Here is a 22,862-nt window from a genome sequence, read left to right on the forward strand (position 1 = left end):
AATATAACTCCATTTTTGCCACAGTTCAAACTGTCTATATATGAATGAAATATCCCTCTGTCCATTTCTTAAGTTGTTTCCATTGATTTGATGGATTTATCCTCTAATCCGGATTCCAAGTGTGAAAGAACATCTTGGTCCTTCAAAGAAAATAAGCCATTGAAATTTGATTTTCTTTTAGCTCGGCCTCCTACAGGTTTGAGGAATAAATTATCATGTAACGATACAATGATTTTGAAATCTAATTGTTAATTACAGGGGTGTAAGGGATGATTGAATGGTGGTTCATCCCCATGGTCAGGGGTATTGTACACATGGACGTGTAAACACGATTCAGGAAGCTGCTTCAGCCCCGTGACATCCCTGAGAACCACAGTGCAGGAGGATCTAGGCACACAGCCGTCTGCCTCGATCTCCTGGGTTACATGTAGATCCAGGGGTCTAGAGAGTGGCTTCAGAGCAGCTACCTTTTATATTTCTCCCCTTCCTTCTCTCCAGCTTATCTCAAACAGTCTTGACTATCATTTGTGTGTGTGTGTGTGTGTGTGAGGAAGATCAGCCCTGTGCTAACATCCATGCTAATCCTCCTCTTTTTGCTGAGGAAGACTGGCTCTGAACTAACATCTATTGCCAATCTTCCTCCTTTTTTTCCCCAAAGTCCTAGTAGATAGTTGTATGTCATAGTTGCACATCCTTCTAGTTGCTGTATGTGGGACGCGGCCTCAGCGTGGCCAGAGAAGCGGTGGGTCTGTGTGCGCCGGGATCCGAACCCGGGCCGCCAGTAGTGGAGTGCGTGCACTTAACCGCTAAGCCACGGTGCAGGCCCCTGACTATCATATTTTAAAGTAAGACCAATTATAGTTATTTACATGAGCTGTTTGTTCATTATTGCAGAGTAATAATCAGGCATACCATTAAATATCATTTAATCTACCTAAGTAAATTTGTTGTACCTTATAATTGATTAGAACACTAAATTTAGTTCAGAGTTTGATATTCACCAAATGTGTTAATCTGCTTACAACTGCCATGTGCCTCACTCCTCTTAGAAGTGTATCTTTGACCCATCACAAAAATTTAATGAATCAAATCATCATAAATTAAGATTATGTACTAGCTTTTGGATGATCGGGAGGCACATGGGTCCATTTTGGAAATATGCCCATCTGTCTTTGCTCCCCATGGGAAGTTTCTGGTCACTAGGTCTCCAGGTGTCTTGCACAAGCCCTAGGTCTGTAATAGCTTGGTGCCTCTCCTTCTACTTGGGGTAGAAATAAAAGAAGTCAGAGAGACTTACTGATGTTTTGGAGACTTATGACGTCTACTATGAAGACCATCCATGCATATTGTTCTGGATAAGCTCTCTGTTCCTAAGACTACTAGTTACTTTAAGGGCTTGTCAGGAACTGTGAAAGGTCTGATATTTTACCTTACCTGCAAACCAATAAGTTAGCCTACCGTGGTCTTACAGATGCTGGCAAAAGACACAAGACCCATGGGTCAGAGACAGAGGACTTGATGACACAGCAATAGCAGTGGCCAGAGTATCAGAATTTGCACCAATTCACTAAATCCCACTTCCTACAGGGTGATACACAGTGGGCCAGGTGACATGCAGAAGGTTGCAAAATCTCAGAGCTCAAGGTCTGCTGATCTTTGGCCTGGGGGTTGTTATTTTTATTATACTGGGCAGTAAGCGAGCCTGCCCTTTGCTCCAGAGGAGGTCACTCTTTCTATCTTCCAAAGCTGATAGCTCTACACACATCCTTGAAAAGATAACCTGGTTTCACTGGCTTTCAAAGAGAAGCTTGGATGAGTCTCGATCATCATTCAGTTCTTCTGTTTCCTTTATTGAGATTGTGCAAATATGCTCTTTTCTCTGTGAAGTTCACTAACTTTATTCATACATAAGGGATGCTTTTGGTTTTATTTATTAAGTTGAAAGCGTCTTATTAGAGCAAATGATGAAACTATTATGAGTTGGATCTGAAAGTATGCTTTTCCAGGAAAAATGTGAAAGAAGATCAGTGCTCACAGAACTCTGCCACAAGGAGCTGATAGCAACTTAAATGATTTTAATTTGAATACTGTTTTGTACAACTTTCTTCTATCTTCCTTCATCCTCTCTGCTTCCTGTAACTCCCATATGGAAATGGGGCAGTCTCAGGGATTCACTGAACTCATTTACAAAATCCAAATGGTTTTGTCTGTTGTGTTTTTTTTATTGAGGTAAAGTTGACATACATCATTAAATTAGTTTCAGGGGTACAACATAATGATTCAATGTTTGAGTATATGTTGAAATGATCAGCACAATAAGTCCAGTTAACATCCGTCCCCATACATAGTTACAATTTTTTTTCTCTTGTGATGAGGACATGGCTTATTTCAAGGTGAAGAAGAATCAATGATGATGTCATACTTTTCCATATACAACTTGATGAATTTGGACGTAAGTGTACACCCTTGAGACTGTCACCACCATCAAGGCCACAAACATATCCATCACCTCCCAAAGTTTTCTCTCACCTCCTTTATTACTATTATTCTGTGGTAAGAACTCTTAACATAATATCTACTCTATTAGCAAATGTGACATATGCAATACAGTCTTGTTAGTTGTAGGCACTATGCCATATCCTACATCTCCAGAACTTATTTATCTTGATAACTGAAACTTTGTAAACTTTTACCATCATCTCTCCATTTCTCTATCCCCCCAGCTCCTGGCAATCACCATTCTAACGTCTGCTTCTATGAGTTTGACTATTTTAGATTTCACATAGAAATATTTGCCATTCTCTGTCTGCCTTATTTCACTTAGCATAATGTCTTCTAGGTCCATCCATGTTGTCAAAAATGGCAGGAATTCCTTCTTTTTTCAAGGTTGACTAATATTCCATTTCTTTATCCATTTCATCCATCAGTGACATTTAGGTTACTTCCGTATCTTGGCTATTGTGAATTAGCTGCAATGAACATTAGAGTGCAGGTATCTCTTCTAGACCTTGATTTCAATTCCTGTGGGTATACACCAGAAGTGGGATTGCTGGGTCATATTCTAGTTTTAATTTTTGGAGGAACCTCCATACTGTTTTCCATAATGGCTGTACTAGTTTAAATTCCCACAAGGGTTCCTTTCTCTACATCCTCACCACCATTTGTCATCTTTAGTTTTTTTGATAATCGCCATCTTAACAGGTGTGAAGTGATAGCTCATTGTGGTTTTGATTTGCATTCTCTGATGATTAGTGATGCTGAACATCTTTTCATACACCTGTTGGCCATTTGTATGTCTTCATTGGAAAAAGTCTATTCTGTTCCCTTGCTGATTTTTTTAATTGATTTGTCTTTTTCCTATTGAGCCAACAACAAAAAAAAGAGAACAAAATTTCCAGGCGTTATGGGTGCTTCCCAGTTGATGCAGATGGTTTTGTATTTACAGGGGTACCAAAAGATCATGTTTCGTGCTTTTTCTTCAGCTTGTTATAAGGCCAGCAGTAGCTAGGGCATAACAGATAATCGGGATCTTCTGGGTTTGGAGGTTTACAACATAAAAGAGTGGTAAGGAATTTTTTATTATTCCAAGGAAATTTTTGAGATCATAGTCCATGGAATCCAGGATTGATAGGTGTAGGAGGAAATTAAGGTGAGGATTGGTGATCTGGCATTACTTCTGATCTTGAGGGACAGGTATCTACTGCATGAGTGTTTGAATAAAAATGTTAGAGATCAGTAATTTGTGGTGGGTGAATATGTTTTCTGAATTATTTACTTTTGAACATAACCGTTTGGATTATGTGAACATCTGGGACATGGGAGTAAGTCGCTGAAAAGAGGTGGTTGATAATGTCACTGTTGATTTAACTTCTATGAACACCAAGTGGTCAATGGATTAAGCAAATGAGTAGTCAGAAAACACAGAAATGGTAGGATTTGGGATTTAGTAAAAGACTGGGGGCCGACTGTCCTGAGAGGGAGTGCCAAGACTTGTGCAGTTGAGATTGACAAGGACAAGAAGAGAATAGAATCACACTCAAACAAGGAGGGGGTGTTAACAGGATGGAGGGGGAGAAATGATCTGGAGTAGCCTTGAGTTTTGACCTTGAGCATTCTGTTCTTGATGCAAATCTGCCTGATGACATCCCGGGACACAGGTCAGATCTATCCCCAGAGGATAGAGGGAGGGTGGAAGTACAAAACAGCCAGGATAATTGTCCTAAAAAGACAGGCTTCCTTTATCATTTGACCCACTTTCATGATTTATTTTTGTAGAATAAGAGGAAAAGAAGGATGATAGTCACGTCTTCACAGAGGAAGAAGCGTGACTGTGGGAACCAGTCTAAACCAAAGCCTGGTTTAAGCATCTCCATCCCTTTGAGGCTGTCCAGTGACATATTCGAGAGGCCAGTTACTAGAATCCTATCCCATCCTGGCAATGACAAATCTCTGGGAGGACACCTTGGACCAGCCCCACCAGGTCTGCTGGCCCGAGAGACTGCAAGGACTCCAGGCCTGCAGCAGTGCAAGACAACTGGTAAGTCCTTTCAATCTTGCCAAAGCGTTGCAAAAACTTGCACCTAGTGACACAGGTGAATCCCTGCCAGGTGTGCTCACAGATGGTCTGCAATCCAGGTCCCATGCCCACTCCTGCCGGTCTTCAGATTTGGCAGAGATGATTCCAGGAGCTGATCTGGGCATTTCACAGCTCCACTGCCAACAATTTCTGGTGACTGAGGAAGGTATCAGGAAGGAGGAGAGGGCAGTGAAGAGCACAGGAGAGAGACGGGTGATACCACTGATGACAGACAGACTTGCTAGCGAGGCAGAGAAAGTGAGGGGCCAAGGAGGACGTCCAGAGAGCAGATGAAATGAAGCAGGCATCTCAGTGAGGTCTCTTGGCAGCTTCCCTAATGTTTCCTTGCTTTGAGCTCTTGAAACTTTAACATATACCAATACTTTTATTAAACTCCACTGCGTGACACAGAAAATATTGACAGCGGTTTCTTTCTGAGGTGAGAGGTTGGGTTTCAGGTGAGGAGAGCAAGATCTTCTTTTTTCATGCTGTTCTCTCCTCTTCCTTTACTATTTACGTTATTTATTTGTACTTGAATGTCAGCAGCGAGTTATCAACGTCAGGGGATTATTCAGTTTTTCCCCTCACAGTCACAGTAAAACCTACTTAAAGTGGATTATTCTTTTTGTGTAATATTCCAATAGATTACAAAATATTATTTCAAAATTGCTTTTATGTCTATGTCCTCAAATTAGATATATACTTCTAGGTCTCCATTTTTATGTTCTTTGTTGCATGCTAATTTAGAGTTGCATCTAAGAAAATACCAGATTTCCCTCAGGTTTTTAGATCCATATGTGTTGGAAATTTGATTCATGAAGATGGACATGACAGTTGGGGGATCGAGCTGTCATCAAAAGAGACCTTTTCAGCATCAGTAATCTGTGAAGAACCCACTGCTTGTTGGGATTTAATTTTCTATGTGAGGGATCAAGCTTTCACTATTGGCTCTTCTCTTTCTCTTTGGAGGGAATTACAGCCTTCCCAGTCTTTCTGTTACCAAAAGACTTTACTAGATGGCTGTGCCATGTCAGGAAGGGTCTGGGATGCTGGGAACCAGGATTCAGCCTCAGCTTCTGGCTGTCCTGAGAAGCTTCCTGGAGGAATCCAGCCTGTGTGTCTGGGTGACACTTGTAGCCATCAGAAAGGAGGGGATAACTCAAAAGTGCCAAGCAATTCATCTGGCCCTTGTCTTCAGGGTGTTCCTAAGGGATGAGGTTCAAAATGTCACGTGGTAACCCTTTGAAAGTTCCTAGTCATGGGGTGGGTTCTCGGTGTGAGCTCAGAGCAGTGTCTGTTCAACACTAGATGGGAAGCATTTCAGTATTTTAATTGATAAGGCTGTTCATGCATGTCCATGGATCATCAGTGCTGTGGCATTCCCTGCTGGACACCCCACACCCCTCTCATGCTTCATCTTTCAAAGCTCCCAACAGAAATCACACCCCAACAGGTGGTTGTGATGTAACCACAGCACGAGTGGGGAAAAAAACAGAGCAACCCAGGGATGACACACTTCAAGGGCTCGGACCCAATTGCCCCTTTTGGATGAGATGGTAACACCAACAGTGAGTGCATAAACTGGAAGATTGTCTGAGACCATGGACCTCAGAATGACATGGGATCAGAAGTCACCCTGGACAGCAAGGGAGAGTGTAGGGTCACTCACAGTCCAGGATTGTGGTCCCTTATCCTGTCAAAGCAGAGCTCACCCATGACCGTCAGGCCAAGCCAGGGAGGAGGAGCCAGGATGAACCTGAGAGAGAGGCTGGAGACCTTCTGGGGAATTTCTGCCCTAAAGGGTATTGCATAAGGAAGGCAGGGGTGCTGAAAATCCTAGTTCACAGAAAGCAGTCATGTGAATGGAATAAGGCCCTGCGGTAGCCTTAAAAGCTGTGTCGCAAATCTTTCCCTATGGATTCAAAACGAGCAGGAAAAGGAATTCACAGTCCTGGACAAGGATGCCAGCAGGATTCAAACCTAGGTCAGGGGTGAACACGGAGACCCTAGAGAGGCCTGAGGAGGGAGACTCCTGCCTGCTTTTAGACCATTTGCAAATGACCTTCCTCGGGCCTTGTCCTCTCCCCGTGCAAGTTTTGATCTTTTTACATTGTTTTCCCCACTTACAGCTGATGCAATTCCAGAGATTGAACTAGAAAACTACAAGTTCCTAAAATTTGCTCAAAAGAAACCTCCACAAGAGAAGCAGAAACTATTCCTTCTTCCTCCAGAATGTAGAAAGGCAGCCCCTGCCTGTGACATGACATGGTCCTGGGTAGTGCTGTTTTAAAGACACCCACATTTCAGTGGTTGTTGCTCTGCCTGTGAAAGTACCTTCAACCTTTAAATCCCAAGAGAACGGGCAGCGGGCTGTGTCTGCTCTGGGAGCAGCTGAATGATACTGAAATGAACTTGTCCTCTGGGTTAGGGGGACTTGGGAGTGTCCCCACTAGCCAGAGAAGGGCCTGGCCCTTCTCCCTTCTCCCATGTACAATAAGCTGATGACCCGGAAGAGTTCTTGATTCAAGGAGAAATGTGAGATTCTGTGTCTCCCTTACATGCCTACAGAAAGCAATGGAACCACACCACAACTCCCAGGCTGTAAAGGGAACAGGACTTTAATACAATATTCAAATATGGCATTTATTATTTACAACACATAACTACTGTCCCTCCCCAATGGGTGATGAGGTGCTGAGGTAGAGATATCAGGGAACTGGGGTGGGTTCGTCCCCACTCTTTTGGGCCTCAGGAGGCCCCAGGAATCAGCTTGCAATTCTCCCCTTCCTGTTAGGTGGGAGGAGCTGGCCCGGTGCATCGCAAGCGTCCCAGCTGTGTCCATGCTGATGAGGATGGGGCTGTGATCGGCCACTGGTACGGGGCTCGGTGTTGGGGCCTGGGGGCTGAGTAGAAGAGTCGGGTTATCTTCGAAGGGCCTCCCTCAGAATCATGGCCCTGCAACCTGTCCCCACTGCATTGGGTGCTCCAGTCCCTGTGCTCAGTGCTGTCAGCCACCAGTACCCCATTTGTCCCTGTCACATGAGCGATCATTTAGTATCACCTATTTCACAGAGGAGGAAACGGAGTCTCAGGAAGCTGAAGAGAGTCACCCCAGTCACAGGACTGCTCAGTAGTGGAGCTGGGATCTCAGTGCCAGCTGTCCAACTTCCCAAGGCCACGCTTAGCTCACTTTACTGAAACCCTAGGAGTAGTCACCCCAGCCCAGACACTCACTCACCCCTGACCTTGATGGTGGCTGGTTCTTCTGAGCCTTGAGTATTCTGCAGGCCAACTAGGCCTGGGGGTCCAGCTGGCAGGACAGGCTGTAGCTACAGGAGAGAGAGGGACCTGTGAGTCTACCAGGAGCCACACCTCAGGTGTCCCCCCACTGCCTGCCCAGCAGTTGGAGTCTGGGTGTCCCAGAGGTTGCAACACAATAAGACCTGGGGCTGACCAGGGAGCCATAGACACATGCTATCTGGACTGGCCAACAGGGAGAGTCCACTCCTGCCCTCACCCAACTCCTGCCCTGCCTCACCTTTCACTCTCGTTGAGCAGCTTCATGTCCTGGAACCAGGCCCCAAATCGATCCTCGGGTTCTAGGTTGTAATTCTTTGAAGCCACCTGGAGCAGCAGGATCTCCCTCATGACTCGGTATTCCTGGGGCCAGAGAGAAGGAGAGGATGCAGACAGGGCCTGGGTGGGGGATGCTGCAGGGGCCTTGTGGGGGGTGAGAAGTGGGGCAGGGAACCAGTCCTGGGAACCATTCTTCCCTCCAGTCCCATCCAGGCTCTACCTGTTCTCAGAATGGGAATAATCAGCCCCTCCTCCAGGATGTTGTCCTTGAAGCCATCCTCCCCTCAACCCAACCGACAATTGGATGGATCTCCCTCTTCTCCCTTATCAAACTCTTCCACTCAATGTAAGATACAGGGGGTGGAGCCAGGAGCTGTTCTGCCCAGAGGGTCTCTGATTTCCACCTCCTTCCCTTCCCCTTCAGGGAGTGCCACAGTTGCTTACTTCAGTCCTTTACTCAAGGTTGATCTCATTCTCCTGGAAGGCAGACAGCCAGAGTCCATCAGACAGAGCCCCCTAGCTTAAGTAGCCCCCTATGCCCACCTCTTATCATGTTGTACTACTGCCAGGTCCCAAGAGGGAGCCGGGGATCCAGAGAAAACAGGACTTGGACCTAGGCTGGGCTCTGGGCTCCAGAGGAGGAGGACAGGGGCGTGACACTGAGGGACCTGGCAGCACAACCCTCTCTGATGACAGACTTGGAGGCTGAGGCCTCAGGCAGAGGGGACTGCTCAGCCACATATGTGCTGCCTGACTTGGGGGGACCCTACATCTCTCTCACCATGGGCAGCATGGGACGGAGAGGCTGAGTCCAGCTCAGATAAAACCTCACGCAGCTCTGCCATCAGGCAGCTCTGATCTTCCCCAGCCTGGGGAACCAGAATGGGTGTCTCAGGCGGAGCCTCTGTTCACTCATCCCTAAGATGGGCCTGATGCCCCAGCTCCCAGGGGCAGCTGCAAGGCTCTCGTGAGAGAAGTGCCCATTGCTGAGAGCTCAGAGCTCAGTTCGGGGGCTCCTGCATCCCCAGGCTCAGGATCCTGGTCCTCCCTGCCTGGTCCCCATGTTCACCCACCTCGAGATAATCACCCATCGCCAGGTGCAGCATCAGCAGGTCACCGAGGAAAGTGCCAAGATAGGGGACGACACCCTGTCACATCGGGTGAGATGAGCCTTTGCTGTCAAGTCGACCCTCTGCAGACCCTCCTTTGAAAAGTTCTCACCCTCAGCCTCCTGGCCCACCCCAGGGTTCCCACGGGGAGCAGCCTAGGACCCTCAGCAGCCTCCTCTCAATTCCTCCTCCCTTCACAGCCCAATAAAACCAGACTCCTGCTCCTAACCTCCCAGCGCCAGCTTCTGGCAAATCACAGGATATGCGGTCCCCGATCCTCCCCACAACAACCCATCCTGCACCAGCTCTTCCAGGCCCCCCTCCTGGTCACTTCTACTGGGGGACTCAGGCACTGTGGCACCAGGAGGAAGGGCCCTACTCTCTTGATTTTAGGCCTCCAGCTGGGAGGGCAGAGCCCCTCCCCCACAGGCACACTCACCTGCTGCTGCTGCTGCTGCTGCTGCTTCTCCTGCACTCTCTGGGGGATGATCTCCGGGGGGCAAACGTGGAGGGCCCCTCCTGTCAGGGTCGAGGACAGTGTCAGCGGGCCATACTCCCCTCACCCCATTTCTCTCCAGCACCACTGGCCTCCGACCCTGGACATCTGACTCGAGTCAACTGGTAGCAATGCCACTCCATCCTCCAAGGTGTTGTGATTCTAGAACAAGCCCAGCTCGAACTCTCACTCTGAGTGTGAGCTTGGGCTTGTGGCCTGGCCTCCCCAATCCTCTTTCCTCATCTGGAAGATCTGAGAACTCCAGCTACCCTACAGGTTCTCCTGAGGACTCAGTGGCATATGACTGTCATCGTTGTCCTCGCCCTCACCCCTCCGTGTGGAGCAGGCGGAAAGCTCCCACATTCCTTTTCTCCCTCTTATCTCATCACCACCGTATGAGGCCTGCACCACACAATCAACATCCCTCCCTTCCCTGATGAGGAGGAAGAGGCCCAAACAGGGGCAGTGAGTTGCTCAGGGGCCCACAGAGGAGAGGCCGCTTGCCCCTCCCAGCCAGAGGCCCTGTTCCAACATCCTCACCTAACCCCCAGCCCCACCACTGACCACAGTACTGTCCCCTGAGCTCTCAAAGCGTGATCCTGGGCCAAGCCGTGGATGGAGATGAAGGGGTGTCTTGGGAGTCTGGTTGAGTGGCTCCTGCCTGCCCCAGTCCCATGGAGTCTCTGGCCCCCGGGGTGGAACAGAGGCCATGCCAACGCCTTCTCCTCCCCAAGGAACTCCTCAGGATATTCCCCTGCTCTGAACTCTTTCTTTATCCACTCGGGAACCGGACACCCAAGGTGCATACTCTGATCCACAGGGAGGGGAGTGACAGGAGGCTCTGCTTCCTCATTTACGTCAGATCCCAAGGTCCTTTCAGCAGTATCCACTAAGAATCCATCAGTTGCCTAGACTCTTCACATAAGCCACCTGGGGCATATGTCATTGCCAACTGGGCACTCAGGTGAGACTCCTGTGATTGACTCAAGTGACTGCTCTACGGGTCCAGTGGGGAGTCACAGAATGCACACACATCTTTCTCTGGTCCAGATGTTCAGACCCAAGGATGAACAGACTGTTTGTCCACGTGGGCCATGGGAATCTCCTGTCGTTCCCAAACAGGGTAGCCAGGGTGCCCTCCACTTTGAGACTTGGTGAAGACAGAAGGAGCGGCAGGGGCCTGGCTTCTTGAGGACAGGTTTAGGCTGAGGGCTAAACCCACCCCAAACACCCAACAGCCGGGAAGAAGCTACACCCAGCAGGATGGACATGCATGGAAGCCAGAGACCTGCTGACGGCACCAGCTCGGCAACTCCTCCTGGAACAGCCCAGCCAACACCACTGTGTCCCACGACCAGGGCCTCCTGCCCACAAAACACACCCCGCCCACCCATGGACCAAACAGATCCCTCTGTTTGTTAATCTGGACAAGATAGACATGAATGTTTCAGAGAACGTTCAAGTGGGAAACAATCAAAACCACAGAATTTCCAATCCCCCTCCTCCCACCCCCCTCCTCTCTTTCCAGACCCCGAGCCTCCACTCTAACTTGGTCATCAGTTTTCTGCTCAAAGACTTTTCTTGGCTATAGAGCTCCTTAAGTTTCTTAGAGCTCTCCCTGAGGGGAGGGAAAAGAAGGAAGGACAAATTTAAGAATGATGTGCGGAGTCTGAGTGCAAACCCCTTTTCTTTGCAAACCTGAGAGTTTCAAACAGACTGGAGGAGTGTTCTCACTGGGTTCCTCTGAGCGCTAAGGTCTCGTGGGACGGGGAGGGAACTCTCCTGTTGGTCATTGGGGTCACCATTCCGCAGCTCTACAGAGCACCTCTGTTTTGACCGCTTTGAGTTTCAACTGGGCGTAGAGTTCTGTTGCCATAAACACTTGAAAATCTCCAATGTGGCTCAACCCTGGCATTTAGGGAAACTGAGTCCTGAAGCAGAACTGGTGCACTAAGGACCCAGGGAGGCTTAGAGATCCCCCACCGAGGCACAGGCCCTGTCCCCAGCATTTGCTGCCTCCCAGGAGTTCCCACTTGACTGAGGGGGCAATGGCAGACATACGAGAGATCCCCCATCCACCTTGATCCTCCTATGGAGAGGGGCCTACCCACCGGGAAACATCCGCCCACGTGTTCTTCAAGTGGCTTATGGAGGTTTTCTGCAGAGCAGAGATGACAGCACGGAGCGAGGAGAAGTTCTTCAGGATCTCGCACTCCTGGAGAAGGGAAGAGAATGAGCTGTGAGGTGGGGCGCTGGAGACCCGCTTGCTCTGGCTTCAGTCCCCTTCTATTTAAATCTCCCCTCCTGGATGAGACAGATGCTCAGGGAGCCCCAGAAGGGCACATTTAGGACCCAGAGAGTAACACTCACAGGGAGGAGAATTTTAGCTCAACCCAGGGAAGGAGCCAGGGAGGAAGTGAGCATCCTTGCACTGGGACCTGGAGTCAAGGTCAGCGGGCCCCTGGCAGGAAGGGCCTAGGGACTGTGCAGGGGCTTAGACCACACACTGCAATCCTGGGAGCTGATAAAGGTGGAAAGGCGGTTCCCAAGGCTCCAGAGAGGGGCTCCACTGGGCCTCCCGCAGCACACCTGGGCCACCTGGATCCAGCGCTCCACCACCCTCGCCTGTCCTGGGTCGTCATGCTCGGGTCCCCGAGGCAGGTGGTGACGATGAGGCTGACCACCCTTATGAAGTGGTCGACGGTGGCCTGGACGGTGGGTGCCAGGTGCTCATTGCCGGGCTTGTTCCTCTTGCCCCAGGTGGAGCCCAGGCACTGAGAGGGCACCACCTTCCGGAAGAGCTCCTGGGGAACAGGGGGAGTGTCACCCAGCCCTGCCACACCCCAGCTCCGTGTCTACCGCCCCCAAAGTGCCGCACAGGGGTCACGGTTTAGAGCTGGAGCTCAGGAAGCTCAGGATGTGGTCTGAGCCTTGTGAGAGTCCCTGGGTTTTCTTCTCCTTCCACTGCAGGCACCCAGCACAGGATGACCCAGGACCCAATACTGGCAGGGAAGGGAGGGGGCATTTGCACCCAGCCTGTCCTGGCTAACTCCAAGCTCCAGACGGTGGCTCAACTAGGCTCATCCCAAGGGGGCATCTTCAACCACCCTGATGCCCGCTCTGGTCCCACTCCGATTCTGATGCACATTTCCCTGCGGCAGCTACAACCACAGGCTTTGTCTCCCTTGTAGTGAAGTACACAACAGGTCTCTAATAAATGCTGAGGCTGTTGAGCCTCCTGAGCAGCCGGTTGGGCCACCAGGGACCTGGCTGCACACAGTGAGTTCCCCTCCACCACTGATGGACCAGGCTCTGCGCAGCTTTCCGTCTCTTCTACCTCATGGAGCCGGCACAGCCACTTTGTGCAGCAGGTCCTGTTAGTGTCCACCTCTACGCTCTGCAGGTGGACAGCAAAGCCTTGGGGGTTCAGAAAGTTGCCCAGGTCGTACGGTTGGTAAGGGGGAGCGCCAGGATTTGGGCCCAGGTCATAGGAGTCCGGATCAGGTCTGGGGCACTGATGGCAGAGGGAAGGCCTGCCCCTCCGCCCTGAGAGCCCAGCTGCTCACCGCATCCATCACGGTCAACTGCTCCGCCACCAGCTTAGGAGGGAAGGCCGTGAGGTTAGGCTTCTTCTCACGCTCCTTAATGGCCACAGGTGGAGATGGACTTCCCACTAGAAGTGATGGTCCAGGTGACTCCAGCTCAGCAGCTCCCACTCCTGCTGGAGCCGACGTGGGCCCTTGCTCCAGCTCCAACACTGCTGAGGGAGGGGACGCTGGCTCCAGCGCTAGAGGGGGTGGTATTGACGGAGCTGGAACCAGCTTTACCTCCACCACTGTCCACTGCCCTGCTTCTGCCACCGGCTGGATCTCTGCAGCTGGCGCTGCAGTGAGATAAAGGGAAAGGTTCACCCACATAGCTGACTTTCCACGTGTCCTTCTAAACACAGGAAAGATCCCATTTCCCTTCCGGGAATACCCAGCCTGCAGTCCCCCTTACCATCTGGCTCTGCCTCAGTAGCCTCCAGAAGCTCACACCGGGCAAGGGAAAGAGGGTCACGGCAGCTCAGCTCCGAACCAGGCAAGGTGACCTGCATGTACATCCCCTTTTGCTTGAAAAAGGGACAGCCCCAGCCTGGTCCCGCCCTAGTTCTGGTCCAAGCCTGGCACCTCAAGGTCCTGAGTGTGGAGACCCTCTGCTCCTGCTCTCATCTCAGAGCAGCACTGGTGGTGCGGGTGGCCTCGTGCACCTGCCCCTTGTCTAGTGAGTTGGTGGAGTCAAAACCATTGGGCAGCTCCTCGACGACCTCCTGAGAGGAGTTCTGCAAAGACTGCCCGGGAGCTGGGCCAGAAGGAATCAGCTGCTTACACACTGCCACTGGGGCCGACCCCCAAGAGAAAGTCTGCTCCTCAGTTCAGGCACAGAGGGGCATCCCTGCAAAGAACTGTGGTCAGGGAGGGAAAGAGATGAAACCTCTAGGGCTCGGTAACATATGAGTAGAAGAGCTCACCTTCTCACGCTGCCAGCCATGACCCTGTATGAACATGACAGACCCACCAGGCTTCCGACACCTAACTACCAGCTCCTGCCTAGGAATGACCCACCCCTCATGCCCTGCCTTCCCCCCTCCACACAGACACATGCACACACACACACACACACACACACACACACGAAGAGGGGCAAGGAGTGTGGGGCTGATCAGGTGGGATCACAGTTGTGTCCTGGCCTGCACTAGCCTTTCCTGGGCTGCCCCGTTGTTACCTTTCGCTGCCTCCTGCCAGATGCCCAGAGGCATCGGGGATGAGGGCTGAGCCAACATCGGCAATGACAAAAAAGATTCTCTTTCTGGGCTTTTTTGAGCCCAGCTTCTCCAAAAGTTCGGATACAACAACAAAACATCTTTGTCTGTTGACTGTCTCCAGTCAAGTGGGCTGGATGGGGGTCTGTGAGTGCTTGGTTATCAGAGTTCTAAGATCTGTTGAGGTCTATGACCAAGGAAGTGAGGTCATTTTTCAAGATTCCATTACCTGGGCCACTTCCCTCAATCAGACTTGTCCAGAGCTGCCCCCTGCCCCCAGGCTGCTCACCCTCCTCCCCCATGTCATCTCCTGAACTGTACACAAGGAGCCCACACAGCCCTAGCCACAGCTCCCTGGAAACCTCACTAGGATCCTAGCTTTAAGGAGACAGAGATGAATGCAGATCTCCTTTTTCTTACCAGTTCTGCATCCTGGGAAAGTCACTGTGTCTCTCAGGTCCTCCTGAGTCTCCAAATCGGCACCATGGGGATCAGGCAAAATCTACTTCCTAGGGGCGTCACCCAGTGTATATGAGATAATATCTGTTACCCCTTTGGGCTGGTGTCACATATACCTAAGACCCAAACTTAGAGATGGAAGAATAACAAGGAGGGGTGGGAGATAGCACAGAACACCACTCAAAATAGGCCTGGGTTCCAGGAATGTGATATTGGGACAGTGACTTCCAGCTTGGCCTCATTTTCAGGTCAGCATCATGAGGGGTTTAATACTAATGGAAATTCAGATATTGCCATACTGTGGCATAAAACTATTCCATCGTTTGCTGCTTTACGTAGAATGAGAGCCAAGTGCCTCATCTTGGCTTATGGGTTGGGCAGCCTCCACAGTGGTACCCAGTAAGCCCCACCCATGATATAGCCATCCCTTTGGAACCACTAGGTGGTTAGTAACTGGCTTCTGAACATAATAACAACCAAAGTGATGGGATGTTTCATCTAAATTTTAACTAAAAATGTCTCTCACTTCCTTATACTCCCTCTCTCATGTTCCATCTCTCTCTCTCTCTCACTCTGTCGAATCCCTGGAAGTGAGGAATCAAATACTGGTGTTTTGGTGCTGCCCAATGTGGAGGTCTATAGAGGGGAGAAGCAAGGGAGTGCCCAGGCCAACAGACAGAAAGAAACTCAGGCTCTCAGTCCAAACTGAACCCTGAAGGCTGAGAGTGACCTTGTGGGCCAGTCTTCCTCTAGTCAAGCCTCAGTTGAGGCCACTGCCCCAACCTGTTAAACTCATTGAAGCAGAGGCGCCCTGCTAAAAACTGCCTGATTGCTGATCCACACAAATTGTGAGATAGTCAACATTTGTAGTTTTGAAATGCAAGGTTAGGGGCAATAAAGTCAGAAAGGGAAAGGTAACTGACACAGCCCACCAGGCCCTGGCCCTACCTTCCACCCCAGCTCCTGTTCTCTCCTCTCAGCCTCCCTCCAGCCGCACTGGCCATCTTTCTAACTTCTTCTGGCCAAACTCACTTCTGCCTGTGAGACTTAGGACCAGTGGTGCCATCTCCGTGACACACTGCTCCCAGACTCATGCAGAGCTGGATCCCTCTTGTCATTCTTGTCCCATCAAATGTCACCCCAGTGAGGCCTTTCAGACCCTCCTACCCAGTGACCCCCAGCCCTCCCTCACAGCCCCCTGCTGTGTTTCTCTACAGCACTTGCTCTTTTCTTTCTCATGTCTTTGCTTTTGTCCCTTTCCCCTCTAGACTGTGAGCTCTTGGCACGCAGAGACCACTTGGTCATTTTCATCCTACACTTCACCCCACCAGGGCACCTGCCACAGGGTGACTGTTCAGTGCACAGCTGCTGAATGAGTACATGGGAAGATCTTGCACCCTTCCCCCTGCTTATGACCAACTTTGATTGTGGAGATGAACACTAGTAATAGGAGGTACAAGTTGTTTCTGAGGCAGGGGAACAGCCAGAAAGACTTCTGTTTGACTCATCACTGCTCCAGGAGCTCTAGCAAAGTTCGGTGGACACCGTGTAAATTCCAGGTTTACAGCAGAAGGACTTGATGTATATATGTTATGTAATGGTTACCAAAATAAGTTTAGTTCACATCAATCGCCAAACAGAAATAAAACATTTTTTCTTGGGGATGAGAAGTTTTAGTATCTACTCTCTTAGCAACTTTCAAATATACCACACAGCAGTGTTAACTTGCACAGTGCTGTATATCAAGTATATCTCAATACAACCGGAAAAGAAAAAAATCAAAAAACTCACTGGCCACCACTGACAAAAGAGGCTGCCCACCCCCTGGTGTCCAGCACTACCACTGCAACCCAGGGAAGAACTCCATCAAACAGAAAGGAACCTTTCTTCAGGTGTCCTCAAAGCAGAGGCTCTCCAGGGTCCCAGGGTTAAAGGAGCAGGACCTGTTGGCTTCGAGGGAGTGGGAGCAATCTCGGGAGCCTACTTTCCCCCACTCTTGCTGTCCCCCACCAGGTGTCCTCTTCACTCCTGAGGCATCCTAACCTCCCCCAGGACAATGATTCCCCCTACCTCCAGATGAGGACCCTGAGGTTCCCACAAGAATTACTCTTCTCCCTGGACTCTGGACTTGGTGTCCAGTGCTCTGGCATCTTCTTCCTTATCCCCAGTTCTCATGTATCCAAGCCCCCAAGCCGCCTCAGTTCTAAAGGATCTCCAGGGGCTGGAAAGCATTTACTCAGGGTTTCAGAGCACAGTAGGTCATCGACAGAGAACCCAGTCCAACAGACATGTTGTGAGTGCATGGAACACTTGGAGTCACCCACTGGATGCACTCCACTTTATACAGGAGGATCCTCACTGAGGTCTTCTCTCCTCTCCCCAATGCCTACACAAGGGGGAGGATGGGCTCATCACAGCTCTGGGTGACCACAGAGGTGGACTGCAGGACCCCAGTCCTGTGCTCCCCAGGCTGGGCCAGGGATGGGTCTGGAACAGGTAGAAACCTAGGAACCTTACACATTCCTCTGCCCATCTCTGGGGCCCCGGGCACGTATCTAGGAGAACAGATGTTACTGCCCCGTGGGAGAGTTGCCTGCAACTTCTCTCCCTCCTGCCTCTTGTCACTTCCCCCGTGTTGGCTCTTTCTTGACTGCACCTCCGTGGTCCCCACATGAGAAGTCAGTGAGAGTGGGTGTGCTTGTGCACATTCGATGATGAGGAGAGGAAAATGACCCCATATGGAGAGGGGTGGGCAGCAATCCCCTAGGATCTTAATGCCTCTCATTGCCAAAGGAAACCTGAGGGAAGGGGTGGAGCCTTGGCCAAGGAAGCTGGAGCTCTCTCTAGTCTTCAGGACTCTGACCACCTCCTATGGTCTGGGACAGTACTTGCCTCTTTCTGGGCCAGTTTGCCAACTGTACAGTGAAGGGTAAAATGTGCAACAGTACAAGCATGTGCTTGGCCACGACAAGTCATCAGGCCCCATAGATACATTAAGTACGCTTTAAGTGTATTGAAGACATTAATATTGCTGTGCAATCATCACCACGATCCATCTTCAGAACTCTTCTCATCTTGCAAATCTGAAACTCTACACTCATTCATGAAAAACTCCCCATTCCGCCTCCCCCCAGCCTCTGACAAACACCATTCTACTTTCTGTCTCTCTGAATCTGGCAATTTCAGGAATCTCATAGAAGGGAAATCACACAAGGTTGTATTTTTGTGACTGGCTTATTTCATTTAGAGTAATATCATGAAGGTTCATCTACGGTGTGCCATATCTTAGAATTTCCTTCCTTTGTTAATAATGAATAATATGCCATTGTACGTATATTCCACATTTTGCTCATCCATACATCCCTGGACTGATACCATAGCCAGGCTCAAAACCAAGCCCAAAATAAAATGGGGCCCCAGCCAGATTTTTATCAACGGTCTCCTGGAGACTACTTTCTTAAACCATGTCCCATGTGATATTTACTAAGGATCTAATCTTGGGCTGTGAGTTGTTTTTCAGAAACTCCGTTTTTCCTCCTTGAGCAAATTTCAACAGCTTTGAGCCAGTGAGACTACAAGACAGCTGGCAAGACTCAAACCGCTACTGCACAAGTGACTGGTGGATAACCTGGGAGACCAAGAACTCCCCTGCCGATCATGTTAAGAACACCACCTTTTGAACATAGGATGTATGACAGAACATTAAAATCTTCTGCACTTGCACAAAATGCCTAGGACTGCCCCCAACCTTCATGCACCCGCTCCTTTTTCCTTAAAAAGCCCTTTTCAACAGCCCATCGGGGAGAAAGATTTAACCTTTGTCTCCTGTCTCCTTGCTGGCCAACTTCGTAATAAAGATTTTTCCCTTTATTACGAAGAGTGGGTAGCCCATGGTTGGCTTAAGGGGTGTTTGGGCAGTGAGCCCTTCGTCAGTTACAATACTTGTGTGGTTTCCATGTTTTAGCTATTATGAATAATGATGTTATGAACATGAGTGTTGAACTATGCCTTTGAGAACATGCTTTCTACTCTTTGGGAGGTATATACCCAGAATTGGAATTGCTTGATCCTATATAATTATATTTTTAATTTTATTTTTGAGGAATTGTTATATTGATTTCTACATCAACTATATATTATATATTCCCTCCACAGTGCACAAGGGTTCCTTTTTGTCCACATCTTGGCCAACATTGGTCCTAGTATTTTTCTTCTTCTTTTTTTTTTTTTGGATAAATGCCATCCTAATGAAGGTGAGGTGGTCTCTTGCTATGTTTCTGATTTACATTTCCCTAATGATTACTGATGTTGAGCGTCTTTTCATATGCTTATTGGTCATTTGCAGATCTTCTTTGAGGAAATGTCTATTCATGTACTTTGTTCAATTTTTATTTAGGTTGTTGTTTGTTGTTGAGTTTAGGGGTTCTCTATCTATTCTGGATATTAAGCCCTTGTCAGATACATGGTTTGCAAATATGGTCTCCCATCCTGTGGGCTGTGGTTTTACTCTGTTGATAATGACTTTTGAGGCACAAAACTTTAATATCCATGAAGTCCAGCATGTGTATTTTCTTATTTTATTGCCTGCTCCTTGGGTGTCATATCCATGAATCATTACCAAGTCCTATCTTGTAATGTTTTGTCTTATGTTTTCTTCTAAGGGTATTATAGTGTTAGCTCTTACCTTTAGGTCTTTGATTCACTGGGAATAAAGTTTTGTATACAGTGTTAGGTAAGGGTCCAAGATTATTCTTTTGTATGTAGATATCCAGTTTTTCCAGCACAACTTGTTGAAAAGACTTTTCCCCATTGAATAATCTTGTCACCCTTGTCAAACATAATTTGATCGCATGGGTGAGGGTTAATGTCTGGGCTCTCAATTCTGTTTCCATTGGTCAATATGTCTGTCTTTATGCCATGACAATGCTGTTTTGATACAGTAGATTTGTAGTAAGTTTTCAATTAGGAAGAATCAGTCGTCCAACTTACTACCTCCTTTCAAGATTATTTTTGGTATCTGGGCTTACTTGAGATTCCATAAGAATCTTAGGATGGGTTTTTTTATATTTTAGCACAAAATGTCCTTGGGATTTTGATAAGGACTGCACTGGATTTGTTGATCTCTTTGGATAATGTTGACATCGTCAGAATAAGGAGTCCTCCAATCCATGGTGAGGGGATGTCTTTCATTTCTAGTAGTGCCAGGTGGCTGTTCAGGTTGAGGGGGCGGCACTCCTTGAGGTAGTAGTGCAGAAACCCACAATGAATGAATGCATGTATCTTTACACATTAGTTTTTTCATGTTCTTTGGATAAATACGCAGCAGTGGAAGAGCTGATTGTATGGTAGTTCTAGTCTTAATTTTTCGAACAATCTCCATACTGTTTTCCGTAGTGGCTGCTCTAATTTGCACTCCCACCAGCCGTGTACGAGAGTTCCCTTCTCTTAACATCCTCTCCAACACTTGTTTCCTGTGTTGTTAATTATAGCCATTCTGATAGGTGTGAGGTGATATCTCATTGTAGTTTTGATTTGCATTTCCCTGAAAGTTATTGATGTTGAACATCTTTTCATGTGCCTGTTGGCTATCTGTATAACTAAATTTAAGTCCACAATTCCATCAGTCAATGCCCCTTGCTTAAAGTTATTTTCTGTTGACATACTATTAATACGTTGTTATGAACTACAGTCCCTAGTTTAAGGACTCTTTGTGTTGTACAGTTCCATGGGTTTTGACACACATATAGTGACATGTAGCAACTATTACGTACAGAACAGTCTCACTACGCTAAAAATCCTCTGAGCATCAGATTAGCACTTAATAGCTTTTTAAAATATTAACAATTGTCAGAATAACTTAAATTTTTACGTTGAAAAGTGTTCCACAGGTGCTAAGTTGTGTTAGTCTCACTATTAAGATCACTATTAGAAATAATGAAAAAAATGAACCCCTACATAAATAGCAAAAACCATAGAATTTTAAAGATAAAAAGGATCTTGAAGATTAGGAAATCTCATATTCCTCAAGACCCTGCCCTCCAGTCTCTCAGCTTTCTGTGTCATTTATCTGCTGACTCTGCTGAGGAGAAAGAAATTGATAAAGAAAAACAAAGCCAAAAACAAATATTGGTTCTAACTATTCCTCTTGAGCCCAATTTAATCAAGCACGGCTTCTTTTTTATTGCCTATTTGCATCAGGAACATAATTACTAGCTAGAGCCTAATTTGAGACTATTCATTACGAATGAAAGATGTCATATCTAAGAACAGAATGGAATTCACTGAGGCTTTATTCTTGGGACATTTGTAGGATTAAGTCAGGACACACTGTGAGAGTAATAAATAAGTTCTGTATATTTTTCTTCTCCAAGACCATGGATTTCAGCCACACTTTATACTCATGTACTTTGCAACAATGAAAAACAATTAAACACTGACCTTGAATATTTTGCCCTCAGATTCATTAGTCTTTAAAACATAAATTGAGCAATTTAAATGTAGATGACTAAAAGACTATGGAGACTTCTAGTATATCACATTAGGTCCTTTAGAAGTGAAGAATTGACTTTATAAAGCATTTCTATTCCTTCTCATACCTTGACAATAGTGCTACTGTGACTCTGTTTTAAAGAGGATAATGGCGGGCTTTACTTTAATTTGTACTTTTTTTTTTAAAGTACATTTACTTAATATTTCTCAGTCTCTTGAAAACTTTTATCATTAAGCTCAACCTTCATTTAAATCAGCAGACTTATTAGGTGAAGGCAACATGAACATTTACTTGCAAACTCCTCAGAAAATTACTAATTTAACCTTTACTTTGGACGATCCATTGTAGAACTCAAACTGGATGTATTCGTCAGCCACATCAAAATGGCTCTTAACTATGTGTTCGTACCTTTACCTGGGAAGATATTATCTGAGGGTAATTGTTCTTCCCAAACACTTTCTTTACCTCAAACAGCAATACTTCCAAAATTTTAAGGAAAATGTGGGCAATTTGGTGAAAACTAAGTGACTTAAGTTTGTTTTAGCATGCCAATGAAATTAAGAAAATAAGTATTTTGATTATTATTGAATTTAAAAATCAGAAATGAAGAAAACAAACTTTGTCCAAAGACATTTCTGCAAGTGAAATCCTCTGAGAAACTGACAGCTAGCCTCCTGTTTTAACCACTAAACCATAAGAAATGTAATACCGTGGGCAAACACTTGAGAGTCATCACCTACACACACCCCCAACACCATCAGGGCCACAGATCAGGGGAAGGAGTCAGGGTAGGGGAGACAGCTGCGCACTCAGCATCCCTCCTTCCTGGGTCAGAACTTGGTCCCAGCTGCTCGCTGTCTAGTCTTCTGGGGAAGCAGAGAATTCTTCTTGGGACACAACACACATCGGGTGTTAAGGATGTCATTGTCCTTTTTTAAACAAATTTTAGATCACGTGACGTGCTTCTCAGGACAGGAGGAGCCGCCTCAAGGGAAGACAGATCTTCTCCAGGAGCTGAAGTTCATCCAAGGAGAGCAGAGTCTAGGGCTGCAGAGCGCCACTGCTCTCCATCTCAGGGACACGTCGGTCTCCAACACCTCACCCCCTCCCGACTGGCCCCCAGCGGTTTCCATTGTATCCTCGGAGGCCCGCGCATGCGCAGGACCGGCGCTCATAGCGGCAGAGGCGCCAGCGAGCTGGAGAGCCCCAGGCGCGCGCACTGGAGGCGGGGTCCCTGGTGCTGAGGTGGTGCTGCAGGGGTTTGTGTGGTGGGAATCGGCGGTTTCTGGATCCTTTCTCCAGGATTTTCAGCGCTGGGGAGCTCTCCTTTCTACAGTGTGGAGGAGCGCTGGGCA

The 22,862-nt window shown here is 48.0% G+C and overlaps 1 protein-coding gene and 1 long non-coding RNA gene across 3 annotated transcripts in view; one reads left to right on the forward strand and one right to left on the reverse strand.

Annotated features, from left to right (window-relative positions):
* Nucleotides 1-3,515: 3,515 nt before the first annotated feature.
* On the forward strand, nucleotides 3,516-22,590 carry LOC131394258 (uncharacterized). The gene is made up of 3 exons (XR_009216097.1): nucleotides 3,516-3,564; nucleotides 4,276-4,537; nucleotides 22,457-22,590. It is a non-coding gene; the product is annotated as an uncharacterized LOC131394258 (long non-coding RNA).
* Nucleotides 7,372-22,862, reverse strand: part of LOC131394247 (ral guanine nucleotide dissociation stimulator-like) — a 216,051-nt gene continuing 200,560 nt past the window's right edge. The window contains exons 6-9 of one of the 2 annotated variants that reach the window (XM_058525461.1): nucleotides 9,701-9,780; nucleotides 8,115-8,236; nucleotides 7,822-7,905; nucleotides 7,372-7,479 (exon numbers count right to left, since the gene is read on the reverse strand). In XM_058525461.1, the coding sequence (XP_058381444.1) occupies nucleotides 7,869-7,905; nucleotides 8,115-8,236; nucleotides 9,701-9,780 (239 nt within the window). In that variant the 3' untranslated portion in view covers nucleotides 7,372-7,479; nucleotides 7,822-7,868. Of the gene's footprint in view, nucleotides 7,480-7,821; nucleotides 7,906-8,114; nucleotides 8,237-9,236; nucleotides 9,301-9,700; nucleotides 9,781-11,868; nucleotides 11,973-13,094; nucleotides 13,567-22,862 lie in introns of those variants that run through there. The other variant, XR_009216089.1, reaches the window with a different exon arrangement.

The sequence above is a fragment of the Diceros bicornis genome, chromosome 30, assembly GCF_020826845.1.
Source record: "Diceros bicornis minor isolate mBicDic1 chromosome 30, mDicBic1.mat.cur, whole genome shotgun sequence".
NCBI lineage: Eukaryota > Metazoa > Chordata > Mammalia > Perissodactyla > Rhinocerotidae > Diceros > Diceros bicornis.